At 41.3% G+C, this 27,176-nt stretch overlaps 1 protein-coding gene across 2 annotated transcripts; it reads left to right on the top strand.

Moving 5' to 3' along the window:
- The first annotated feature begins 59 nt into the window (after window positions 1-59).
- On the top strand, window positions 60-27,176 carry LOC308287869 (activin receptor type-1B-like). Of its 2 annotated transcripts, XR_013962162.1 has the most exons (10): window positions 60-202; window positions 12,488-12,733; window positions 14,517-14,774; window positions 16,564-16,794; window positions 17,533-17,700; window positions 19,159-19,315; window positions 19,979-20,103; window positions 20,212-20,342; window positions 21,932-22,627; window positions 22,693-27,176. XR_013962162.1 is itself a non-coding variant. In XM_080729188.1 (9 exons), the coding sequence occupies exons 1-9, from the start codon at window positions 112-114 to the stop codon at window positions 22,055-22,057; spliced, it is 1,533 nt and encodes a 510-aa protein (XP_080585314.1). In that variant the 5' UTR covers window positions 60-111; the 3' UTR covers window positions 22,058-27,176. The 2 variants fall into 2 exon arrangements, 1 of the variants encoding a protein (XP_080585314.1); XM_080729188.1 differs by having other exon boundaries at window positions 21,932-27,176.

Raw genomic sequence — 27,176 nt, 5'->3', positions numbered from 1 at the left:
GCTGGTGGAGAGAGCGTGTTAGTAGAGTGTGCGGAGTGGCTGTGCTGGCTGCCCCGCTGTCAGCACGCCTTCCTTTCCCCTACAATAATAATAGTTCAATGCATTAATGCAATGCCATGCGCTGAAAATACATTGATCATGGATAATCTAAGACTTTTGCTGGCGATCGCTCTTCACGCCACCTTGCAGGCAACTTGCAACGGTGAGTAGTAAATACGTTTTGTTTTGCATTTAAAAAACGTGTGGTGTGCAGCCAGAGCGAGCTGTCAACATGGCGCACGGATTCCGAGCAGAGGCGTCAATTGGGGTATGGCAAGCTATGGCAGCTGCCATACCTCGGCTAGTCGGCTTACAGGGGGAAATAATAAAAATGTACTTTTGATTGTGCCTTTTGCTAAGGTATGGCAACATGACTGGTGTCTTGCAAGCGCGCGCAAGACACCAGTCATGTTGCCATACCTTAGCTTTTGCTGAACTGACGCCGCTGATTCCGAGCTACCATTAGCACTGGGTTTAGTTAGCCATCTGGAAGACAAACAAGTCGCTTTGACCCCGTTGGAATCAGGTCATCGTGCGTTCATTCACACATGGAAGAAGGGCTATTGTTTGAAATGCGGCTGTTTGTGTCATGTAAAGCCAATGTCATTGGCCGTCGTTGTGTGTGTGAAGTTAGTTGGTTAGTTAGCCGCCCGCCGGGCTGTCTATATGAGCTGTCTATACTGTCAGCTGAGCTTATGTAAACATAACAGACAGACGTCAACTCTATACATCATCACACTCACAGGTCAACACGTAAACTATACAAAGAAACCACTCTGACTGAATAAAGTCACTACAATAATGCAACAAAAGGAACACATTATGGTAATGGTTCAGATGAGTTAAAACAATACAAAATGTAATCAGATGAAAAAAATCGGTGTTATCTAAAAACGGATTTGTAGCTAGCTGATCGTTAATAAGACATAATTTAGCAGAATCAAGACAGTAGCCTATTCATTTATTAAACGCCGATGAAAACGAAAAGCATAGAGGTCTTTGTCTGTCTTCTTGTGCTACTGATTATGTCATACATCATGGGGAATACATTTAAATGCTCGTCGGGAATAATTAATGGCAATAATTCCCGGCTTTATAAATGTGTCATAGGATTTACCGGGTTTGTTTACCGTCAATGAGAGTCACTGTACACTACAGCACTCCTTCTGCAACTGCTTGGTTGGTGGAGGGAAAATGCATTGTTTGCTTCTTTGGAGGGTATCGTTTTAATGTAATTGTAATGTAATTTAATTTAAGGGAACAGCGGTATGGTTGTGTGGCATTTAACAAAAAGCTTCTGCGTTTATTATAAAGAGCAAGTCTGTCACTCTGTGCCCACCACAACAACCCCCTCCTCTCCTCTCCTCTCCCCCGCTATGTCTCTGCCCCCCTCATATGTCCTCATTTGGCCTTATTGTATAACATGGCGAGATTGTGTGTGTGCCTATGTCTGTGTATAGGCTATACAGTGTGTGTGTGTGTGTGTGTGTGTGTGTGTGTGTGTGTGTGTGTGTGTGTGTGTGTGTGTGTGTGTGTGTGTGTGTGTGTGTGTGTATATACTGTATGTCCATAGTGCATTCATTATCAGTGTACTAGATTTTATAAATGGCCAAACTCCAAACTGGATAATTAATGGAGATTTGTGGCTTTAGACTATATCTAATCTGGAAGAATAATAGCGTTGTGATTTGTAACTGGAGCAATCTCTGTTTTTAATAACAACTACTAGAGAATATGCTGCTAGGTCTTTTTGATGTGTTGTTTGCTAAAGTGATGCGAAATGTGCTTCCTTAAATAAATCAACCATGATATGATAGCATGTATTGTTAAGCAGGTCCGAAAACCTTGTACAACATTTTAGAATGACATTGCCAAGAATGTCTTCCTTATTTCAACTAAATTAGGCTATAAACTATAAGTAATGATTAAGAACAATATTATAACAAAAACTAAATAATTGGTCAAACAATTTTGAAAATATATGAAAATGTTACACCAGGGGTATTCAATGTTTTCACTCAGTTGAGAGAGAGATGAAGCAGGGAGCCCCACCTTTTCATAGATTCCATATAGTTTCATCGTTTGACAGCACAATCATCAGTGTATTTTGGATTCATGTCAATTTGTGTGTTCAGATATTTAACCACTTGAACCGTCAATACTTAATAAACTTGACCTTTCTCTCTGTACTTAGTCTGCTCTTTTTCCCCTCTACACCAAAGCTCTTTGTCGAAAATAGCCGATCTATAAGCTCACAAGCTTGTAGATTCCCCCCCCTCCCCCCCACCAAATCATGAAGGCAAAATAAGTCAATGGGATCCCATCCTATCCGGTATCAATGGGGGTACATTTATTGTACTCAAATTATTGTCTTAGGAATGCGACAAATACAAACAATTGATCTCCAATTCTCCATGGCGTGAGTAAAAAATAAGTCATTTTGGGGGCGAACTACTCCTTCAGCACCAAAGAAATGGTTATTTGGCTCATAATCATAGGGGAACCTCTTAAGGTGCTATATTGCACAGGTTTACAGGGGTTGACGTTGACAATTAGGTCTCATACTTCAAGTTCTATAATGTGCTGTTTTTACCCATCGGGCAAGTAGTAAAGTACAGGTCATGTTCTACTTGCCCAAAGGTCATGCCCACTTGCCCGAAAAGTAAATCGTTCATTATAAAATGATAAGTAAGATTTTAATTACCGCTCAATATAACACTTATTTCTTTACTTTCTGGGGCTGTGCGATAAAAAAAAGAATTGTCATACCTCAATACCTCCATATCCAAATACCAAATACCTACATAGCTATGATTGAATATGTCTGTGGTTTCACTATTTATTATTTTATATTTTTAAGTGTAACCACAGACAGAAGACAGCCCTCTGGCCACGTTCAGGTGTTTAGTGTTGTGTTAGACGGTAGATCTAGTTAGACGGTAAACAGTAAAAAAAAAAAAAAAAAAAAAATGCACATTATAGGTAAACAGTGCTCTTATTTTACATTCCACAGACAGAAGACAGTCCCTCTGGCTATGTTCAGATGTTTAGTAGACAGATATCTGGTGTTGTGTTTATAGACGGTTTGCGTCCCCTCTCAAATGAGCACTTGCCCGGTTGGGCAACCTGAAAGCAATCAGCATTCAGCAAGCCTTAGGGCTCTATTATGATCCAGGTCTTTCTTATGCCTTAACTTCTTTGCCTTTTTAAATCTGTGAAACAGATTTTATTAAAGACGTGCGATTGTGCTGAGACATTCAGGGGACCTAGGCGACCTAGGCGACCTATTTGCCTATTGGCTGTCGCATGTCACATGGTAACCAAGCTAGTTTCATGATTGGGAGCGGCCAGAGCAGTATAATCAGAGAGTGGTGTCACCGCGGACACGCAACTCTCCATTCTAGGGCTCTGGGAGCGGCCTTGCGCTGTTCGTCTTCTCGAGTTTGGAAAAAAAGGATCCGTTCCGTTTGTCACATTGTTATGATCGTAAAACTATCTAGTTTTAACGTTCAGAACGTTTTCTTTTTGAACAATAAAAACATTGACAGCCAGGGGGAAAAAAAATCCATGAAGGACACGGAATGCAATCGTTCACTCGCCGTTGGAAAATTGACATATATTAGACTATTCTGGATGTGTGGCTAACGGCTAACGCTAACGTTAGCTAGCGCTAGCTGCAGGCTAACGCTAGCTAGCGCTAGCTGCAGGCTAACGCAGGCATGTTATACACAATTACTCATGGAATAAAACGGCGACCCAACTCGGAATGCAATCGTTCACTCGCCGTTGGAAAATTGACTTAGACTATTCTGGAAGTGTGGCTAACGGCTAACGCTAACGTTAGCTAGCGCTAGCTGCAGGCTAACGCTAGCTAGCGCTAGCTGCAGGCTAACGCACGAGTCACGGTGTGTAATAAATTCACTTCAACCTCGTGTTGAGCAGTTAAACCTATTTGCTACGTACGTCTACAAAAACGTTCATATTTCAAAGATAAAGTGCTTACTGAAGTCTCACAGATGTCACAGTATGGTACGCTCAAGCAGAATTACCTGTATCTTTCGTATTGTTTAATAAACAGCATTTTAATCCGATCAGACGTCATTTTCTGTTGTTTTTCAGCCATGCGACCCCATCGGTTGCGAGGTGTACTGCACTTAGATACATTAATACCTTTTGAAGGAAACGACGACCGATCGGATTAAAATGCTCCTCTTTAAATAATACGATCATTACGGGACATTCTGCTGGAGCGTACCCTATGGTGACATCCGTGAGCCTTCACTAAGCAATTTATCTTTGTAATCTGACCGTTTGTGTAGACGTACGTAGCAAATTTGTTAAACTGCTCAACAGCAGATTGTGTTGAATTCACGGTTGGCGCAGCGTAGCGTCTTTACATTTAGCCCAATAATGCTAATCTACAAAGCAATAACTGATTGATTGATTGAAGAATTTATTAGAAGTTTGCAATAGAAAAAAGTACAGTTTCATGACAGTACAAATCACTGGTACAAGGTCAACTAGAGATCCTAGAAAGCCGAGGCTTATTTCCACAGGAACCACACTTTAAGTATCTCATATAACATTGAAAGACAGACGGGAATGGTCGATAGTGTGTGGGGTTGGCTAACTAGCTAGTACATGCTAACAGGGTTTTTTTCTTTCTTTAATTTTCCTATTTCCTTTTCTGACGAAAATACGCAACCCTTTTTTGACTGATATTATATGATCAAACGGCGTATGTAGACATGTCCGTTCCAACGGTTAATGCGAACCACTTGTTTACTCAATTGGGTATTTTGTTTACGGCGAATTCTATTGCGCCTGTGGTATGCTAATATGCGCTGTTTCTTTCTCTCCGTACATGACGATTACGTTACGGCGGTTTAGTTAAGTGTTAGAGAGCGATCGAATGCTTTGCACTTTATGATGACATGATTGTAGTCGAGACTTCTCGACATGTTTTCGTTGTTTTTATACTTCATCTTCTTACAATGTGGCTCTAATATGCTGATAGCCTGAGTTGGTTGTTTGTTTTTGGTCGGTGGCCGCCATTGTGTGCCTCTGACAGGATGGACCAAACTGTGAACTCTGAACTCTGAACCACGCTCGACCTATGCGCTCGACAATTAATGGTTCTACGCTGCCTCTGCCGGCTGGGAGGTGGTATCACTACTATTTTTGTTACTTTTTCTTTTTTGGTTCTAACAGCAGCCTCTCTCGACTGGCAGGCCTTACTTTATTTTACAACTGACTCATGGACATTAGTTTTTTTTTTTCTTTTTTTACCTTTTAAATAAATATGTCGCCACATAGCACCTTCCCTCTGGGATTATATAACCTATTATGTTTTTGTTTTGTTTTTCTAAATTTCTGATGTCTGGGGGCTGCCTTTTGGGACCCGGTGGCAGTCCAGTATTGGGGCGTCTGGGTGGGCAGGTTAAACTTCCTGTCCACCACCATGGAGCACTACCTTCATGGTGCATTCGGCTTGGCCGGGCGCTCCAACGAGCACAATTGGCTGTGTTCGTGGGAGGGAAGTCGATTGGGGAGGAGGAACAGATTTTGTCTCTGCATTAACGGTTCCCACAGTGGTCAGGGCGCCTGTTCAGAGAGGGGTGGAACCGGGGAGGATAGCGTGTACCTCCACATGCGTTACGCCCCCCTGGTGAAGCTCCTTAATGTCAGGTGAAAAGAAGATGGTGGCATGACGGATCGGGTATCGGAGGAGACCCGTTGTTGTCTTTACCCTCCCAATGACTACTGTGGGGATTAGCAGGGATAGGTCTTAACGTAGAGTATGGGGATGGGGGAATTGGCTTGACACTAAATTGGGTATATGGAGGGAAAAAATGTTTTCTTTTATTATCTCTTAAGGGCAGGGTTTCTCTTCCTTACAACTGAATGTGTACGTACCGTGATCGCCTCAGATCTTGTGTTATTTTGTACCAATGATTATTGTGATTGGAATGTGATTTGGGGTGCCATCACTATGTGTGTACCTGCTTAATAATAAAAAAGATTTGAAAAGAAAGACAGACGGATAGAACATAGTACTTTATCTAACTTTAACTAAAGTTTAAAACATACATAAACCACTTTAGCCCTATGTTATACCAAGGCTTTTTGAAAATAGCCGATCTACAAGCTCACAACGCATTGCGGTGCGACGCGTTGTGAGCTTGTAGATCTGCTATTTTCAAACATTTTGTACTTTTACTTTTGGTACTTTAAGTACATTTGGATACCAATACTTTTGTACTTTTACTCAAGTACATTTTTAATTCTGGACTTTTACTTGTAACAGAGTGATTCTACATTGCAGAATTGATACTTTTACTTAATTATAAAAATGTAGGTACTTTTTCCACCACTGTGTAAACGTTTGTGTTCTCATGCCAATAAAGCTTCTTTGAATTGAAGATTGAATTGAAGATTGCTCCCCATGTGGCGGAGTACACAATAATGGTAAATAAAGTAGCTTACTCTAAAATAATCCATCCATCCATCCATCCATCTTCAACCGCTTATCCAGCATCGGGTCACTGGGGTAACAGTTCCAACTGAGATTTCTAGAGTTCCTTAATAATAATAATTAAAATAAACAATACTAATGATTATAATTGCGACCGTCAGGTCGCAGTTACTATGAAAACCTCCACCGCCTGTCTGTCCGTCAGTCTGTCTGTCTGTCACGTCACATCACACTTTTTTGCCCCTATCCATGTGAAATTTTCCACACACAATCCTTGTCTGCCAATCCACAACCTCCACCCTTCCAGGGACCCCCGCAGCTCCAGGGACCCCCGCCAAATTTTTTAAAACACATTTTTGAATACTGCTCCTACAGTTTTTGCCCTAAAATCACACAAATCGCTACACAGTATGTCTACACTTATCTCATCGACATGGATCTGTCCCATATAGCGCCACCATCAGGTCGATTTTTTAACACATTTTTGGACCTAAACTTTTTTTTTTTCAAAAAAAATTTTTTTTCAAACTTTTTTACACTAACGTCAACACACCAATCCACAGATTTTATATTGACTGTGTGTCAATTCTTGTTTTTTTACTATTTTGAAAAACATTTTTAAATACTTCAAATGCTGATCTACATCTGCACGTTGTGAGCTTGCAGATCAGCTATTTGAAATATTAAAAGAAATATGTATATATAGTAAAAAAAAAAAAAAGGCAAAGAAGTTAAGGCATAAGGCATAAGACCTGGATCATAATAGAGCCAGTGTCAATGCCTGGGTTTATCTATTAAAGGTACTAACTACAGTATACCTGTATAGCACCTTTTACAGTATATAGAACCATTGGAGTTTAAATTAAGCTGAAGAACAAGTAGAGACCCTTTAAACTTAAAGAACAAGTTCCTTGGCAGCAGTACCTTTATAGCAGTGGTTTTCAACCAGTGGTCCTTGAGGGGGGTTCCAGGTGGTCCCCAGCTAAATGATGGAGAGTCGGTAACCAAATGGACCCTTATTGATCTTCAACTCTTCAGAGTGTGAAATGAAACTCATTTTAGACACTCAAGAGTTAAATTATTGTTAAACATCCGCATTACTTAATTTACAACAAGTCTACTCAATTCGAGTGGAAGAATTTTTATTTTGGTCCTGTTCTCTCTCCTATGGTACATACCATCATCAATACAGCATGGAATTGTGGACTAAATCTTATCCAACAACAACAAAACATTCAAGTCTTGGGTCTGAGAGGCTAAAAATCGCATCAAATGGTGGTCCGTGGCTCAAATGCTGAATAAATAATGGACCTTGATATAAACAGGGTTGAAAACCGCAGACGAACCGTTGAAGAACCAGTGTTTTATGGTGTGATAACTGATAATATATAAAAGTGTTATCTTGCCATTAGTTTTACAAAAACTAGTATCGCTGTTTACATTCGTTTTTGTTCTCAAACTTCTACTTTTGGGGTATATCAGAAAGAGAACAGTGACCCACATAAGCTCACTTACTTACTAGTGACCCACTTAGATGGAAGCCATAAAACATTGCACTAATAAAAGCAATAGATCAGACTTTGGGATATACACGGGAGGGTGGTTATCAAATTCAGATATGGATTGTACAACCCAGTGCTCATAATTTAGAGTTTCATCGATTTGAACTTTGTGTTGACTGACTGCAGTAGAGTATCCTGGGAGTTTTGTTTAGTGCAGACCTTTTCCAAAAACCAATGACCTTTCTAAGAAGATTTGCATAGCTCAGAAAAACAGCTTTCTCGCCTATGTAATAACAGAACCCCCACTGTAGCCTATCCCACCCCTTCCTGTCTCAGACACAGAAAATACTTACCGGTATATTCACTGTAATGATCCGACTGGATTAGGAGCAAGCGGTGCACACTTTCATTTGGATTTCATATTCACCTCATCTGAACCTGCTTTGAGTTGCATTACTTACAAGTGCTGTAACATATCCTTTACAATTACTTGTGTTACAGGCTTTTGGTGTAGCATAATGTGTTGTTGAGAGGTCATTGAAGGTATTATCATTTAGGCCTAGAATTATTGAATGCTTTAACCAGTGAAAAATAGCAGATCTACAAGCTCACAGCGCCGCGCTGCGAGCTTGTAGATCTGCTATTTTTGAAAAAGTCGTGAAAATGTGTGCAAATCTTTGAATATATGTATTTTCAAAGCGAACGTTTGTAACTCAAATTTTGCCTCTGGGGGGTCCCTGGAACTAAATATTTTGAGATGGGGGTCCGTGGACAAATACATATCATTTTCACATGAAAAGGTTTGAGAACCATTCACATAGTAGTCTCTCAAGAACAGACTAACTGAGCTCCAGTTAAGTGAAAAGGACCTTTTCTTTGACGATGGCCGGCCAGATTGCTGACATAGAAACATAGGGTTTTTCAAAAAATCTTAGAAGGATTCAAAAGACACTTATAGAATCGGGTCAAAAATTCTAATTTTCACGATTTTTCAAAAATAGCAGATCTACAAGCTCGCAGCGCGGCACTCGGTGCCGCGCTGTGAGCTTGTATATCTGCTATTTTTCAATAGTTAAAGCATAAAATAACGATACACAATAATGAGTACCCGTTCTGAATGGGTTAAACTGCGCAAAGCTTTGCCTCATCACCAGTTATGTCGTGGATATAAGGTCTTTTGTTGTGTGGATATGTTCCGAATCCGAGCTGGCTCGACAAGAATGTTAGTCATAGACCGCATCAATATTAATTTAGTTTATTTTTTATTCTGCCCACCCACGTGTTTTTATATGGAAACTGAAACCTGATATTTGAGATAGGTGTTTTTTTCCCCCTTTCTTAGTGAAATATAAGTACAACAGATCTAAGTTTCTGGGAAACACATACGTTTTCTGTGCACTGATCAAATAAAATGTTTTTGTCTATCCCTACCATAACCACATTAACCCTGCTTGGAGTCCCTATTTTGGGACTAATGATTTTCAAAAAATATATTTATTCTTTTTGAATTTTCAAAAATAGGCCATCTGAACGCCGTGGTGTGCATGGTTGTTATGGCATAAAATACTAATACTTATACCAAAATATAAGGAGAGCACAAGATGTGATGAGACATTCAAAGTAATTTAATAGGGATCCCTAGAGTATCAGCCAGCCCTCCGGCGTGTGAGATGACTGAACTCCAGAACAGTATAATGCATTACATTTTATAGAGCATCGCAGTGAGGTGTCGGAAGCAAGCTGGCCATTCATATTTACCATAGGGTTTTTCATTATCAGCCACAAAGTCGTAGCAATTCAATGTACACTTACCGCTAGGCTGGTGGTTGTAAAATGGTTCCATATGCTCCTGTAGAACCCCCGAGTATGTATGCAATCACTCTAGTTTTAGTAAAAACACGTTTTAATCAAGATCGCACAGAGAAGAACTGCATTTCCCATACTGCTAAACGTAAAAACGACGTCTGTGATTGGTCTAGCTTCTTCTTCTTTCACATATCTTGCGGTTACCGCGGAAGTAGCTTACTGCCCCCTGTCTTCCCGGCAGATTATTGCACGTCAGCAGAACTCCCGTGAGCGAATACGTTCTTTTACAAATATGATGCACTAGTTAAAGATGACGATAAGAGAGTCCACAGAGATGACAATCACTACATTTCAGGCCATATGCTGGCCTTTATAACTAAACTGAGCGTGATTTAACGGCTATATTTCAGGAAACAACAACAACATTCGCAAAGCATTCTGGGAGTGTAGTTTCCGCAATTTTAAAAATAATGATGTACACAGTCTTGTACCCTGCCATTTTTTTCAGCTTTCGAATTAATCTTTGCATTAAAAAAAATGTGAATATTGTCATGATTCCTCTCCAGCCGAGGTGGCTTTGTCCAAGGCTTAAAAACGTTTAAATAAATACTTTATGAAATGTCTATGCAAGAAATGAATGGAGAAAACACTTCCGACACCAGAGTGAGGACGGGGTGGGGCTTCAACTGCGATGCTCTATACACTTGGTTAGAAAATAGGTGGAGTAAAAATGTCACATGACATAGAAAGAGGAGTGACGGCGGTCACATGACCATACAGCCAATCAGCATGGTGCATATACGACAGACAAAGTTTGAAGTGCTTGGTGGCTAATGACAAACAGTTCCTCTAAGCCAAGCTCCTCTAAAGACCCCTCCACTCCATTACTCCCACGCGCCATTAGCTAAGCGTAAGGGTCCATTTGGTTTCTCAAAATATTTAGTTCCAGGGACCACCCAGAAGCAAAATTTGAGTTACAAACGTTGTTTGAAAATACATATTCAAAGATTTGCACACATTTTCACGACTTTTTCAAAAATAGCAGATATACAAGCTCACAGCGCGGCACCGCCACTGGTGAAAGCATTCAATAATTCTAGGCCTAAATGGGTTAAACGTATTCCTACACGGTGACATTCTTTACTTTAACTCTGAAGAGTGTACAAATTGAAGCAAATGAACCCCAGGTCTAACCCTGAGGACTTTACTGTGTATTTGTCCTACTGTCTGGCTGACTTAATGTTCATGGTTCATCTGGTTCAAGTCTTTAATATGAGATCGGCTGTTTCCATAACATCTTTGTTAATACTTATTGCTATGTAAATGAAGCAGCCAAAGGTCCAAGAATGATTAGTCCTGACTTGGCTTACTTGTCTGTGAAATAAGGCTGCACAATTATGGCTAAAATGATTATTGAAATTATTTTTGCTTAATATTTTAATCATGATTATGAATTACTCTTCCTCATGATGATAATTTTTGGTGGAATCTTCTTTTTGGGGGGGGGGGGGGGGTTGGAAAAGTATGCTCGTTTATATCATTTTCTTGATGCCTTTGTTGCCCATTGTGTTTATGGTTGCCACGCAGATATACCTTTGCCTCTGTGAGTCTGATGGATGTGAGATAGCTTGTACAATGTTCTGGTTATTAATCCTTGTGCAATGCCGAGGAGGCCAGGGCAAGGTGCAACAACAGCTGAGCTGACCAAAACCTTTCAATTACTGTAATTGCCACTGTAATTTAATTTTCACGATTTCATAATTAGCTAAACAAAATCACGGCCGGCCGGCCGACCGTCCGACCAACCAACATTTTTAATCAAATCTTTCCTTCAAGGAGCTCCCTGGAACAAAATATTTTGAGACGGGGGTCCGCGGTCAAATACATATAATTCTAGGGGTCCTTGACATTAAAAACTTTGAGCACCACAGATGAAGAGTACGTTTTTCAGAAAACCTTTAGGGTTTAGATTAGAACACATTTTTAGTTATTTGTTAGGACTTTAATAAAGGATGTTCGCCAACTTCGCCCCATTACATGCACAAAATAGGTCAGGGGTTTTCAAAGTGGGTGACGGGGCACCCTGGGGTGCCGCGACGGCAGTCCAGAGGTGCCGCGAGATCATTTGATAATATTTGGAATTTATTTGGACACTTGAAAAAATAAGTACAAAGTTATTTTCAATCAGTTCTAACCAAAATGGCTATTATCTCAATGTTTTCCTTGCAACATAATCACTAAAATATCGTCACTGTCGGGCAGAAACCTTGTATCTCCAAGTTTCAAAATGTTTCATCATACAAGACCGTCGCACAAATCTAGTGAAAACAGCCGATCTACAAGCACACAACGCACATCGTGAGGCGTTGTGTGCTTGTAGATCTGCTGTTTTTTATAGATGATAAATACAAAACGAACGGTTTTGGACACACAAGGTTTCCACCCGACAACGACGATATGCTATAAATATAAGGTGCTGGGAGTGAAAATTTTAATGAAGGGGTGCCTCGGATTAAAAAAATATTCATGGGGTGCCCTGAGAAAAAAAAGTTTGGGAACCCCTGCATTACATGCACAAAATAGGTACACTCGGTTAAAAGTAAGTTGCATGCATTACATTTTCTCATTCCGTTGCCTCTCTCTCGTTGCCCCCGTTCCTCCGCAGCCCTGTGGTGTAACTGCACCACTCTCCAGTGTCAGAAGAGTGGTTCCCAGTGTGAGACGGACGGGGCGTGCATGGCCTCCACCTCCTTCATCGAGGGCCTGGAGCAGCACGTGCGCGCCTGCATCACCTTCGACAACCTCATCCCCCCCGGCCAGCCCTTCTACTGCCTCAGTGCCGAGGGGCTGCTCAACACCCACTGCTGTTACACCGACTACTGCAACAGCCTCAACCTCAAAGTACCCTCCGGTGAGGAGATAGAAAGCCTGCATGTTGTTGCCCCCAGCCGTCCACATATCTTTAGTCACTCCTCCTACACAATAGTATAGCTGCGATCTGTAATTTAATCCATTCCATTTAATGGAATAAAATGTTATATTAACCAATCTGTATGGTAGAGTATGTTAAAGAAGCAATAAGCCACAAGAGGCGAGTGGTTACCTGGTATTTTACACCGGCTGAGAGGCGTAGGGAGACACGAGGCGCAGCCGAGTGTCTCCAACCCTCTCAGCCCGTGTAAAATACAGGTAACCACAAGCCTTACGTGGCTTATTGCTTTTCTAAAATGGTTACAATATGGCAACATGAAAAATCATAGACATGTACCAATTAAAACTGTTTTATTTCATTAATAATACACAATAAGGTCTGCTCTGCAAGAAAGTAGTCCCCAGCTACAAGAAAGTAGTTCTCGGCCAGGCTGCAGAAACAACACAGGTGCAGATAATTGGTGCACTGTGGAACACTGTGGAAAGAAATAACGCACCTGGGTTTGATATAAACTGATTCAAGGTGTGGGTTATAGTCTCATATACCACAGCAACCAGCCAATCAGAATCAAGGAATGGAACTAACTGTTTTAGAATACAATATAAATACAGCTTCAGTGGTTGTAGTTCACTGATTGTTTCCCAAACAGTGGGTCGGGACCCGTTTAGGGTTCATGGAGCGATTTGTATGGGCGAACATTCGTGTAAAAATCCCATTTATTTTTCCTACATAAAAAAAATGATGTATAAAAAAATAATTTAAAAACAAACAAATCTATGAAATTCCTTAAATAAAAAAAACATATAACCATTAAGCTCCATTAATGCTCCCAACATGGCGCAAAGCGACATCATGTGCTCTTGTAGATCTGCTATTTTCACTAGTTTGGGTCCCGGGCAAACGCCTAATCGCTGTAGTTGCACTTATATAGTGCCTTTAACCAGGGCACTTTTCAGAGATTGTGCATTACATTCACACATTCACACATTCACACATTCACACACACACACACACACACACACACACACACACACACACACACACACACTCATACACCGATGGCGGAGGAAACCATGCAAGGCACCAATCTTGCTCAAGGACTCTTCGATACTTACTCTGGGTGAGCCCCTGATCGAACTGGGAACCCTTCGGGAACCCTCCGTGTTCTAATGACGGTTTCTCTACCCCTGAGCAGCTGCCGCCTGTTATAATATACAGGGTTCCCACGGTCATGAAATTCCTGGAAATATTTTGTAATTAGAAAAATATTTTTCCAGTACTGGAAAAGTTTGGGAATTGATCAAGGTTCCTGGAAGTTCCTGGAAAAGAATAGCTATGCATTGTCTTTGGTTATTGATTTTGTTAATACCTCTGAAATGACAAATTAAACATTGGCCAAATTGTCAAATATTAGAGGCAGAAATTGTGTTGCGAGGCGTTGTGAGCATGTAGATCGGCTATTTTCACAATAGAAACGTGTTATACAAAATTCAACTTAGTGCTCGTCAGGGTGGGGGGTCCCCAGTTAAAAAAAATATTATTATTTGGGGTCACGGCCTGAAAAGGTTGAGAACCACTGGCATACACTACCTGTCTTTGGGCATTGCGCATAGGAGTAAGCGACTCATTATTGAGCTGAATTATTGTTATATAGTCCTGGAAATTGGGTTAAATATTCTGGAAAAGTTTTGGAAATTAATTTGTAAAAATGTGTGGGAACCCTGTATAAGAGATGTTTCTCTGTGTCTCTGCTCCTTTACAGTGACATCTCAGTCGGGCCTGGTGGGTGCAGGGGGGACGTGGGGTCCCGTGGAGCTGGTGGCTGTCATCGCGGGGCCGGTGTTCCTGCTCTGCCTGCTGCTGATGCTGGCCGTGTTCCTGTTCCAGTACCACCAGAGGGCCTACAGCCACAGGCAGAGGCTGGAGGTGGAGGACCCCTCCTGTGACCACCTCTACCCGGCCAAGGACAGGACCCTGCAGGACCTCATCTATGACCTGTCCACCTCTGGTTCCGGGTCTGGTCAGTAATGCACGTCAGAACCATCATACTAGTTTTTTTAAGCGGTAAAAGCCGCTTCCAAGGAGTGGCTTTGTGTGTCCCGTACATGTCCATATATGGTCATTCCAGTCCAGAATGAACAGGCTTTGTCTGTCCCGTACATGTCCCGTGCATGCAGAATTGAGGATTGGTCAAGCTTCACATGACAATTTGGCCCTCCAGATAAAATCATTCATTCATTCAGAATTCATAAAAATATAGAACTAAAGCACATAGCAAGTATAGATCTAGAACACAGAATGTATAGATCTAGAACACAGATTTCATAGCTCTAGAACACATAGAATAAAATGTCATCGCTTCACTTCGAACCGAGGTTTGATTTTTACAGTTGATTTGGCGTCTTGCTGTCTCCATCAAAAGTCCTTTGTGCCGGTTGCTCTAAAGATATACGACGAGGACAGGACAACCGTAACTTAACTTAATCAGGAGATCAGGATTGTTTACTTTTGTTTACTTGTTTCTGCTTTGTGCTGGTGAATGTGCGGGGGTCTTTTAAATAACACTGCGGATGGAAATAATGGATGGATATATTTCTATAAATTATCAAAGGCAAGTGATTTGCTGGCAAGATTATCCTAGCTTAGCATACATATGGCAAGAAAAGAGTTAACTAGGAATAATGGTTGTTTCAAGACTCTGACCTCTAATGACATTCCTAGGGTGGGGTTCTTCTCTGTGAGCCAGTGTTGCCAGATGTTGAATTATCGTACCGGAGGCTTCAAATTATCGTATTTGGAAGAAAACGTCATTTCTTTTCCTTCCCTTCTGAAAAATTTCACACAAAAACTTGTGTTTAGGGTAAGAAATAAGCTTGTTTGAGACTCCTACGTGACAAAAACGCATCACATATGCTGCGTGGAGGAAGGAAAAGTCCTGGAGCTTACACAAATAAAAGCCTAATACTGGACTTGAAAGACGCGCCCAGTGTTTTTAATGCCTCCAAGTACAGATCTGGGGTCAGTTTCCCAGTTTGACTGCTTTCCTGACTTACTTTGAGAAGCCAAACCGGATCTCGGATCAGCAGCCAGGGAATTCAGTAATTTAATCATTTAAAAACAAAATGTAGGAAACAAACAGGGTTCCCACGGTCATGAAATTCCTGGAAATATTTTGAAATTAGAAGAAAAAAAAATTCCAGTACTGGAAAATTGGAATTTATCAAGGGTCCTGGAAGGTCATGGAAAAAATAGCTATGCATTGTCTTTGGTTATTGATTTTGGTTAATACCTCTGAAAGGACAAATTAAACATGGGCCAAATTGTCAAATATTAGAGGCAGAAATTGTGAAAATAGCCGATCTACATGCTCACAAAGCCTCGCAACGCGAGGCGATGTGAGCATGTAGATCTGCTATTTTCGCAATAGAACCGTGTTATGCTAAATTCCTTAACTCTTAGTGCTCGTCAGGGTGCCGGATCCCCAGTTAAAACATGATTATTTTGGGGGTCACAGCCTGAAAAGGTTGAGAACCACTGGCATACACTACTTGTCTTTGGGCATTGAGCATAGGAGTAAGCGACCTGTTATTGAGCTGAATTATTGTTATATAGTCCTCCTGGAAATAAGGTTAAATATTCTGGAAAAGTTTGGGAAAAGTTTGGGAAATTAATAGGTAAAAATGTGTGGGAACCCTGAACAAAAAATGAAGGCACCCACAAAAACGTGTCGCTGATCTATTCAGTTCACACCAAAAGTGATTTGATTTGACAGAGGAACTTTGTGCTTATACTGTCTCCTCCGGGGGCAGGTCTGCCGCTGTTCGTCCAGCGGACCGTGGCCCGGACCATCGTCCTGCAGGAGATCATCGGGAAGGGGCGTTTCGGCGAGGTGTGGCGAGGACGCTGGAGGGGAGGCGACGTGGCGGTGAAGATCTTCTCCTCCAGGGAGGAGCGCTCCTGGTTCCGCGAGGCGGAGATCTACCAGACCATTATGCTCCGCCACGACAACATACTGGGCTTCATAGCGGCCGACAACAAAGGTACTGTTATGTACACACGTGATGTGACGTCACAACAGTAGTGTGGGTGGGCAGCGGTAAGGGGGGTTTGTGTCCCATACTGGGAAGGTTCCAGGTTCAGTCTCTTTTTAACCCATTTAGAACGGGTACACATTATTGTGTATCATTATTTTGTGCTTAAACTATTGAAAAATAGCAGATATACAAGCTCACAGCGCGGCACCAAGTGCCGCGCTGCGAGCTTGTAGATCTGCTATTTTTGAAAAATCGGGAAACTTAGAATTTTGACCCGATTCTAGAAGTGGCTTTTGAATCCTTCTAAGGTTTTTTTTGAAAAACCTATGTTTCTATGTCAGCAATCTGGCCAGCCATCGTCAAAGAAAAGGTCCTTTTCACTCAACTGGAGCTCAGTTAGTCTGTTCTTGAGAGACTACTGTATGTCAGTGGTTCTCAAACCTTTTCATGTGAAGGACCCCCAAAATGATATTTATTTGGCCACAGGCCCCCATCTCAAAATATTTAGTTCCAGGGACCACCCAGGAACAAAATCTGCTATTTTTCACTGGTTAAAGCATTCAATAATTCTAGGCCTAAATAAACATTGTTACAATAAGCTAAAGAACACCTGTTTACTCCTTATAAACGACTGCTGAAGACCTGAGTGGATAATTACAGATGCTAGTTTGCATGTCAAGAGCAATTTCTCCACTTTGCATCCTTTTATATCTCTTTGTCTCTCAATCTCTGTCCGTTACTAAGACAATGGGACATGGACCCAGTTGTGGCTGGTGTCAGACTACCATGAGCATGGCTCTCTTTTTGACTACCTGAACCGCTACGCTGTCACCATCGAAGGGATGATCAAACTGGCTCTGTCTGCAGCCAGCGGCCTCGCTCATCTGCACATGGAAATTCTTGGAACTCAAGGTTGTGTGTGTGTGTGTGTGTGTGTGTGTGTGTGTGTGTGTGTGTGTGTGTGTGTGTGTGTGTGTGTGCTCGTGTGTGTGTGTGTGTGTGTGTGTGTGCTCACTCACATGAATGCTTTATTGCATGCCCTTTTATTTTAGCTTTAACCACAAAAGAAATATATATTTGTTGACCAGGGTCCACCAGGGGTTTATAATTGAGTACCTGAGACGAATAACAGTATAAGTCTATATTAGATTCATTTTTTATTTTTAATATAGATATTTTTGGATTTACCAGACTGTAAACCACAAACTACCGGTAGTCATTTTTAATCTGTTAAATTGTTAATGCAATCCCCCCTCATTTTGTTTAATTGTCGGTTTTAATGTTATCTGCTCCCTTTAGACTGTTGTTCCACAAACTGCTGGAGATATACTGTTTTTCCACTTTCCATAAGTATTATGTCTTATAATTCGCAATATATATGAGTTAAAGTGCTGGTGCCATGATTTTTCCCCCCTATAAAACATGATTATCTACTATTATGATTATACTAGGAGGAAGATTTTTTCCAAAAAAGTGTACAGAAAGACTTAAAATGATGTTTTTATGTGGCCACACCCACCAGTTCATTGGTATGCGTGGTTGTCATGGTGGGTGGTGACCCAGCTGAAGTTAGCCACACCCACGTATGTTGGGTGAATGGTAATTAGGGGAGGGGTTGATTCTGTGATGTAATAAGTATGTGTGTTTTTGGACCGGCACGTTTGACCCCACAAGGTGGCAGCCTACAGCTAAAACCCAAATAGAAAGGCAATACATAATTGCTCATATCAACCACACCAGGGGGTCTAATGAAGTACTGTCAACCTCCTAGACACATGAAAACTAGAAAAAGTACAATACTATGGCACAGCCTCTTTAAGTAAAAAAATCTAACTCAACAAAATGAGGGGGGAGTACATTAAGACTTTTAGAAATTAAAAACTTCTAGTTTGTGGTTTACAGTCTGGTAAATCAAAAAAATGTCTTTATCCAAAAAAAAAAAATACGGACTTAGACTGTTATTCGTCTCAGGTACTCAATTTATTGATACCCTCCTTTTTCCCTTTACACCAAATCTATTAGCCGATCTACAAGCTCACAGCTCGTCACAGTTTTGTGAGCTTGTAGCTGCTATTTTCACCGAACGTTTGCCTACTATTCTGACATGCCCAGAGTAGCATCACTAGGGCAACAAGTGGTTAATGCATACCCTTTTCCTGGCTTCCAACAACCTTTGTCTTGTATTTGATCTATCCATTTACACCTGCTTAGTGCTTACGCATGGAATATTGTATTACTGATTACAGTGTCTTGTTCTGCACAAATAACAGCTCAGGGTTCACACGGTCAATAATTAATCGGCTGAATCATGGCGTTTGGAATTAGCAAATGATTGCGAGGCTGGCTGTGTCGTGTCCCGTCCCCGTGCAGGAAAGCCGGGCATCGCCCACCGAGATCTCAAGTCCAAGAACATCCTGGTGAAAAAGAACTGCACCTGCGCCATCGCCGACCTGGGCTTGGCCGTCCGCCACGAGTCCATGACGGACACCATTGACATCGCCCCCAATCAAAGAGTGGGCACCAAGAGGTACAGTACACAGATGCACAGTTGTCCACATTTATACATTTCTTTTAATAGTTTTTTATTTTTTATTTGATCTTTTGTGTCAAGGTGGGAGACAGTACAGTGTATAACAGATAATTAGCCCTATTCACGGCCCGCCCACTCAGCATCCCCCTGGTGCTGAAGTCACGTTTTGAAGGGTAAAACCCTGCTAAAGCCCATAGAGTTAACACAAAAATCGCAAATGTAATGCAATTTCCGAATAGTAAAGTATAAAATACGGCTAGCATGATCAAGAACACAAGATAGTAAAAGGCACAAAGCATTATAATTTACTTTACCGTTCGAAATAATGATTTGTTGGCTTTAAGTCCAGCTATTTCTGTATTAATTTCCCCTTCAAAACTGACGTCAGCACCAGGAAGTTGCTGAGAAATTTGCTGAGTGGGTGGGCCGTGAATAGGGCTAATACCAAAAACATAAACCAAAAACAATCATTAAAATGAAAACACACATTGCTAGGCTTTATGACAGAACACTTTCTAGGGCCTTGTCCTCATATCAGTCTGTCTGAGAATATGTAAGGAGTCTATATTTTGTCATACATGTCCAGCTTTCCCTTTATGTAAATTACATGGCATGTAATTTTGAATCCAAAAACAAACTGGGATAATATCTCTTACTCAGGTACATGGCTCCCGAGGTCCTGGACGAGAGCATCAACATGAGACACTTTGACTCGTTCAAATGTGCTGATATCTACGCTTTGGGCCTGGTGTACTGGGAGATTGCGCGGCGCTGCAACAGCGGAGGTCAGACGGTATTCTGTTTCACCCTTTGCTTGCTTTGTTTTTGCTGGTGGCAGCGGCTGTGAAAGCACAGCGCTGGTCCTGACCTCCTGCTTTGCCCTAAACGATCAGGTGTCCACGAAGAGTACCAGCTGCCCTACTATGACCTGGTCCCTTCCGACCCGTCCATCGAGGAGATGAGGAAGGTGGTGTGTGACCAGAAGCTTCGGCCCAACGTCCCCAACTGGTGGCAGAGTTACGAGGTAATAGAAGGAATTGATGAAATTGTACAGATGTTCCAAATCACTGTTTCCCAAACAGTAGGACGGGACCCATTTGTGGGTTGCGGACCGATTTTTGTGGGTCGCGAGTTCCCAAGATATTCCCTAAATATTCCCTTTTTTGTTTCCAATTAAAACATACCGTATTTTCCGGACTATAAGGCGCACTTAAAAGCCTTTAATTTTCTCAAAAAACTACAGTGCGCCTTAAAGTCCAGTGCGCCTTATATATGGATCATTCATTGACATTGACATTCCCTTTAGCACAGCTCCATCTGTTGGATGCATAACGCAACGGTAGCGTCTATTATGTGCGCCTTATAGTCAGGTGCGCCTTATATATGAAAACAGTTTGAAAATAGACCATTCATTGACAGTGCGCCTTATAGTCAGGTGCGCCTTATAGTCCAGAAAATACTGTATATATAAATACTGTAGCTTATTTCAAAGCATTTAACTCATTCACTGCTTTTTCAAAATGGCTCACTGCCACGTTCCTAAATTTCTAGTGCACGGATCAATTTTTAGTGCACGGATCGTGCACGCCCATGCCTAGATCATGCACCATATGTGTAGTACTTTTTCACAGCTTTCAAACAAAAAAATCCGCTTGGAAATCCGTTCAGGCATTCATGAGATAGAAGCCTTCAAAGTCAAACAAAACAAACAAACATGGCTGCCATTTTGAAAGATGTGTTTGTTATGGGGCTAAACATGCAATTTCGCGATTGCGATCATGCCTAATACATTTTAGGCATTTTTGGAATTTTCTTTTGAAAAAAAATGGCTGCCAATTCGGGAAACTCAGGCTGTGGCAGTCTGGGGGTACTGAAATAACTCGGGAAACTTGTGGCTTGGCTATGAATGAGTTAAAAAGAAAACGTATTTATCGATGAAAAACAATTCCAACGTTTTCAAAAGTATTTCATTAATAAAATCAGACAGTGGAGCAGTGGTTAGCGCTTCGCCTCACAGCTAGAAGGTCCTGGGTTCGATTCCCGCCGGGGGAAGCTGTGGGCGCTGGGGGCGCGTTCCTCCCTCCGCGTCATCAGCGCCCACACCCTAGGTGGGGTTGGCGATAGGGCCTTTCTGTGTGGAGTTTGCATTTTCTCCCCGTGTCTCCTAGGGTAGATGCCCTCACAAAAACATGCAGTAGTCCTGGTTTCTATACTACCCTCCCCCTAGCCAGCCAGGTGCTCCCCAATTCCCCTGGTGCGGCAGGGGGAGAGCGGAAACCAGGACTACAGGTTAGGTAGTTGGCACTGGGTGAGAAAATGGGTTGCAAAAAAACGTGCGATAAAAATATATAAAAAAAGAAAATAGAAAATCATATAATTTCCATAAAACAAGTAAGTAGTGAAAATAGCAGATCTACAAACTCACAACACAGCGGGTCACTAGTTTGGGTCCCCGGGCAAACGTCTTAATTTCTCTTTTGGTTCCTGAGTTAAAACGTTTGGGAACCACGGTTCTAAAAGGCCAGTTGCAACACATTTGAACTGGCCAAATTTCTCAGCCCTATCACACTTTTCTCACTGTTAAACTGTTTCTGTTAACCCCCTCCTCCCCAGGCCCTGCGGGTCATGGGCAAGATCATGAGGGAGTGTTGGTACGCCAACGGAGCGGCCCGCCTGACTGCCCTACGTATCAAGAAGACCCTGTCTCAACTCAGCGTGGAAGAGGACATTAAAGTCTGAGCGGGAGGGAGCAGTAGCCCCCGATGGAGGACCCTGTCTAAGACTGTGTGAGAGAAGAGGGACAGGTTCTCTTCGAAGAACGCACAAGAATGAAAAGATGCAAAGAAAGAGTCCCAACCGACAAGTGAAAGCAAAATCTCCGTAAACTATCTCAACCACAAACACTCCTGCCAGTTTTGAAGCTTCCGGAGTTTCGACAAACCCTACCTCGCTTTTAACCCAGCAACACTACTGAGAACAACCTTTCCAGTCTTCTTGTCCTCAAACACTCCCCAAACAAACAGCACCATCCCAGAATCCCCTTCTGCTCTGCACCGTCCTGTCGAAGACCCCGAGTTATACTCGGTTATGTGCCAGAGTCTTGCTCCGCAGACGTGCGCTTGTCAGGGTTCCCACGGTCATGAAATTCCTGGAAATATTTTGAAATTAGAGAAATATTTTTCCAGTACTGGAAACTTTTTGGAATTGATCAAGGGTCCTGGGAGGTCCTGGAAAAAATAGCTATGCATTGTCTTTGGTTGTTGATTTTGTTAATACCTCTGAAATGACAAATTCAACATTGGCCAAATTGTCAACTATTAGAGGCAGAAATTGTGAAAATAGCAGATGCAACGCGAGGCGTTGTGAGCATGTAGATCGGCTATTTTCACAATAAAACCGTGTTATACAAAATTCCTCTGCTCTTAGTGCTCGTCAGGGTGCCGGGGTCCCCAGTTCAAATATGATCATTTCGGGGGTCACGGCCTGAAAAGGTTGAGAACCATTGGCATACACTACCTGTCTTTGGGCATTGCACATAGGAGTAAGCGACTCGTTATTGAGCTGAATTATTGTCATATAGTCCTGGAAATCGGGTTAAATATTCTGGAAAAGTTTTGGAAGTGAATTGGTAAAAATGTTTGGGAACCCTGGCTTGTAGATCAGCGGTTTTCGGTGCAAGTCTTCGGCACACATCTAAGTATAAAATAACCCTTTAACAAGGCTGCAGACTCCGAACGACCACCTTTCTCTACTTCTGCAGAAATCTGCTGTAGGTACCTTTACTCACCGACGCTAGGTATAAACATGTAATCGATAGCAGTAGTCTGTGTATGGTGTAACGTCGTCCGGAAACAATTTCTAACTTGTTTCTTTTTCTCAGTGAGTAGATGGGATAATATATGGGTGTTTGTGTGAATATTATAACCTTTTTTCCTAGAGGTTGTCACTTGTTGTACCCTAATGCACAGAGGCAACGGCAACAGTGAAACCGCTGAGAAATCCCTCAAAAGAGAACAAAAAAGAAAAGTTCAATACATCTCGTATCTGGTTCCTCTGTACATCAGCATGCTTCATTGTATACTGGTTAACATGTAAGCATGTCAAACCCGGTATAAGGTCAGCCAGTGTAAAAACGCTGACCTAGGTGTATCAGTGAAGTGTATTTATTAGACTTTTATGGACGTTCAAAGTGAGGCCCGTCATAAAGTCGCTGGAGTATTGAGGCACCCTGCCCAGACAGTAAGCCTTTCAGCCCAAGGTGCTCAGAGCTCTTTTCCATAAGCTGTCGTTGAACCTCAGGTCTTCAGTGTGCTTAATGGTCTGCAACCTTATTTCTCGGTCCGTTTTTTTAAGCCAAACCAAAATGTATAAGCTTTAGCGACTTTACAATTAGGACCCGTTTAACCCATGTAGGACTGAGGCCGATTCTAAAACAACAAAAAAAACCTTCTAAATCCCGACCTAGGTTTTCAGAAAAACGTATTCAAAAATTACAAATGAAACGATATATATATATCGTTGTTGTCGGGTGGACAAACAAGGCCTCGCATTGCGAGGCTTTGCGTGTGCTTGTAGATCGGCCATTTTCACTAGTTCTGTGCGATAGTCTTGTATGATGAAGCAGGGTTTTAATATGAAAAATCATGCAAATTTGAAACTTGGAGATATGTGGTTTCTGCCTGACAGTGACGATACGTTGCTATATACTGTACATGGCAACAAGAACCCCAAATAGGGGTTCCCGGTCCTAAATGAGTTAAAACACACTTTGTTTTACTATGATAGAGAAATAGGAATAGCAATAGGTTATTATTATAGACTGGCGGCGGCTTGCTCCACGGCATGCCAATGGCACACATACCTTGTTCAGTGTGACAGCTCACACGTACTTGATTAAATCCCCGGAGAGGTTCACAGCATGCCCGCCGCTGTGACTGTGAACGGTGCGATCAGCTTGCAACAAGGTAGATTGCCAGAACCTCTTTGTCTTCTGCAGTATACCCACTACTACTATTTCAAGGGGTCTTTCACGCTTAAAGCACTCCGGAGGTAATTCTTAATATCTACTCTAACCTTTGTGTGCACCCCAGACAGTTTAATTTTGCTTTATTCAATATTTAGAAATGTGATATTAATTTAATATCAAATGATCTAGCCTATGCATTCTAACTGATTTATATGAAGCCATTGCAACTTGAAACTAAATTTGAACCTTGAACCGTCCTTTGGTTCTGGAGACTGATATTGTCCTTCTAATGCAGGGGCTGTGTTTAAATAAATGCATACATCTTTTGTTTTTTAATAATTTGTTTTAAAAATTACAAAAATACAAATAAAGTAAATGAAATGAAACTAGTAATTTAAAAAACATGGCCCCTCACTCATTAGAATCACCACTCGCCAGAATGAGGTATGTGTGTGTTTTCAATGACTTTAAACATGGTTAAAATGGAGTTACAATGGGTTTGTACAGGAAGGTTTTAAACAAGTGTTTGATCAAACAAAGATCAAATATCTAAATATTGACTCAATCAACTTAAAAAAAACTGTCTGGTTCAGAGTAGATGTTTAAAGTGGAATACCCCTTTGAGCCAAATTTGTACTTCGTCCCATGATGACGTTGTGCACAAATTAGGCATTTACACTACAGCTAAACTATCAAACAGATTATGAGCAAACACTACGAAGACCTGATTATTATGTTTATTGTGATTATAGCCATTTTAAACATTATGCTAACTCCAGGAATCTGAATAACGGTTGGCAGGTATCATTTTCTATTTATTTATTTTCTATTGTCTCAGCAGCACATCAACAATGTTTTCCCCTCAGGGCACGTCTTCCCTGGCCAAGTATACCTACTGTACATAACAATAACTTTTTATTAAGCTCAAACTGTAAATATATATTCCATTGTTTTTTTTGTTGTTTGAATTCAGTTTGATATTTATATAATGTTTTAGACGATTGAATCTTTTCTACTAGCAACCTTTCTTGGTGGAATAGAATATGGACGGTTTCTGTTTTTGCTGTCCTTAATGACTTATGATTTACAAAACGTACTTTCTGATCACTGAGGCAAGGATGGCTCACGTTTCATTTCTCCAGTATTTAGCAATTTGCTACAGAACAGTATTTGAGTTTTGCTGTTTTTAATTGCTATTTTTAATCAACATTTCATGTCAATGTTCATGTTCTAGTCACCACAATACCTCAGTTAATATGCAAACTGTTCGTATCATAAGATAGCCAACTTTCTGTTCAATATTCTTAGTGTGGTCTCTCCAGTGGTGGAAAAAGCACTCAGATCTTTTACTTAAGTAAGATTATCAATTAGGTTACGGTCACACCAAAGTATGTTTGCCAGCTGATATAAGCGGATTCTGGCAATGCATATCAATGGGAAAGGAGCGGATCTTTTGAGAAATCTGACATTTGCGGATTTCTCCAAAATTCTGCTCCATTCTCTTTGAATTACATTGGCAGCCATTGGCACTTATGGCAACCATACTTTGGTGTGACTGTAACCTTACAACAGCGGCGGCTCCAGAGAATTGTGACTGGGGGGGGCTATGGGGAGCTGGCTTGTTTTTAGAGCGGGGGCAAATTCATTTTGGCAACAAACAATAATGAATAGTACTAATATGACAAACGTGATTCACTCGCACCTAGGTTATGGATAACTGAACAGACCAGATCATTGGCAGTTTCCAGCTCCAAATCTGAGTATTGTAGGTGACTGATCGGATAGGTTTTTTGTGGGGCTGAAGATGCTTTCCAGCATAAAAATTATGATTTTATAGCATGGTTTACATAGAAGTCAGTCAATTGTATTTCACATATTCATATACATTTTATTTATTTATTCCTTAAATATTTTTCATCAGTATTGGGTTTGTGGGGTGGGGGGGCTTAGGGTGTGCTAAGCCTTCATCAGGGGGGCTAAGGACCCCTCTAGCCCCCCCCCCCCCCCCCCCCTGGAGTCGCCACTGCCTTACAAGTTAAAGTCCTGAATTCAAAATGTACTTGAGTAAAAGTACGAAAGTATTGGCACCAAAATGTACTTAAAGTACCAAAAGTAAAAGTCGGATGTAAATGTACTTAGTAACTTTCCACCAGTGGTTTTGGCCACCCCTCAGAGGTACTACTACTGATGTTCATGACTGTGTGTTGTGAGTCCCTATGAAAGGCTGAAAGGCCGTCGATGTGCACTACTGACCTCAGAGCCAGAACCAAACTGCTCTTCTCCCTGGCTTGCAGTTTAAAATATTTATCTGAAGATCAGATCACTGAAAACCGAGAATGTTTATCATGACGATTATGCATAAATAATCTTAGTTCGCAGGAACTCATCGATTGGAGATCGCAAGAGGATCTGATGATGCCTCAAGAATTCCGAAAAGAGAAAAAAAAGCGCTTCTGTAGCACAAAATGTAAGCTTATTTGTGAAAACGATACTACTGATACATCTCAATGCTGTCTCGCATGAAATGTGTTTGCTCCGTATTTACTTCACTTTACGATATCATGCTTGTCTGCGCTGTTTTGTTAATTTATAAAGGGGATGTCCTTAGGACATGGTGAGTGTACTTGATGCTTATGTTGAAGCTGTTTAGAGTGGGGCCTGGGAGCTCTCTTCCCTTTGATTGTTTGTGAATGTTACAGACATTTATACCTAAGATTCATATAATAGTAATTGACACATTTTAACAACAAGCCTGAACATTTTTATTTCTAATCAAGTGTTTTTTTTTTTCAAGTACACTACAGAATTAATATATGAACTCTGGATTGTGACTCAAAGAGATGCTGGTTTTCAGAAGTGTTGATGAGAATTCCCAGGTCTGTGGCCAGCCGT

The sequence above is a fragment of the Nannobrachium achirus genome, assembly GCF_963921795.1.
Source record: "Nannobrachium achirus genome assembly, chromosome: 6".
In the NCBI taxonomy this organism is placed as follows: domain Eukaryota; kingdom Metazoa; phylum Chordata; class Actinopteri; order Myctophiformes; family Myctophidae; genus Nannobrachium; species Nannobrachium achirus.
The sequence above is the reverse complement of the archived record's forward strand: the minus strand, read 5'-3'. Positions and strand labels throughout refer to the sequence as shown.

Bases quoted from the DNA above. Each gene is read 5' to 3' on its own strand.
- LOC308287869 (XM_080729188.1), top strand. From the start codon at position 112: ATGCCATGCGCTGAAAATACATTGATCATGGATAATCTAAGACTTTTG. The intron at 16,795-17,532 runs GTACTGTTATGT...TCCGTTACTAAG, and splicing joins CATAGCGGCCGACAACAAAG to ACAATGGGACATGGACCCAG. The intron at 19,316-19,978 runs GTACAGTACACA...TCTCTTACTCAG, and splicing joins CAAAGAGTGGGCACCAAGAG to GTACATGGCTCCCGAGGTCC.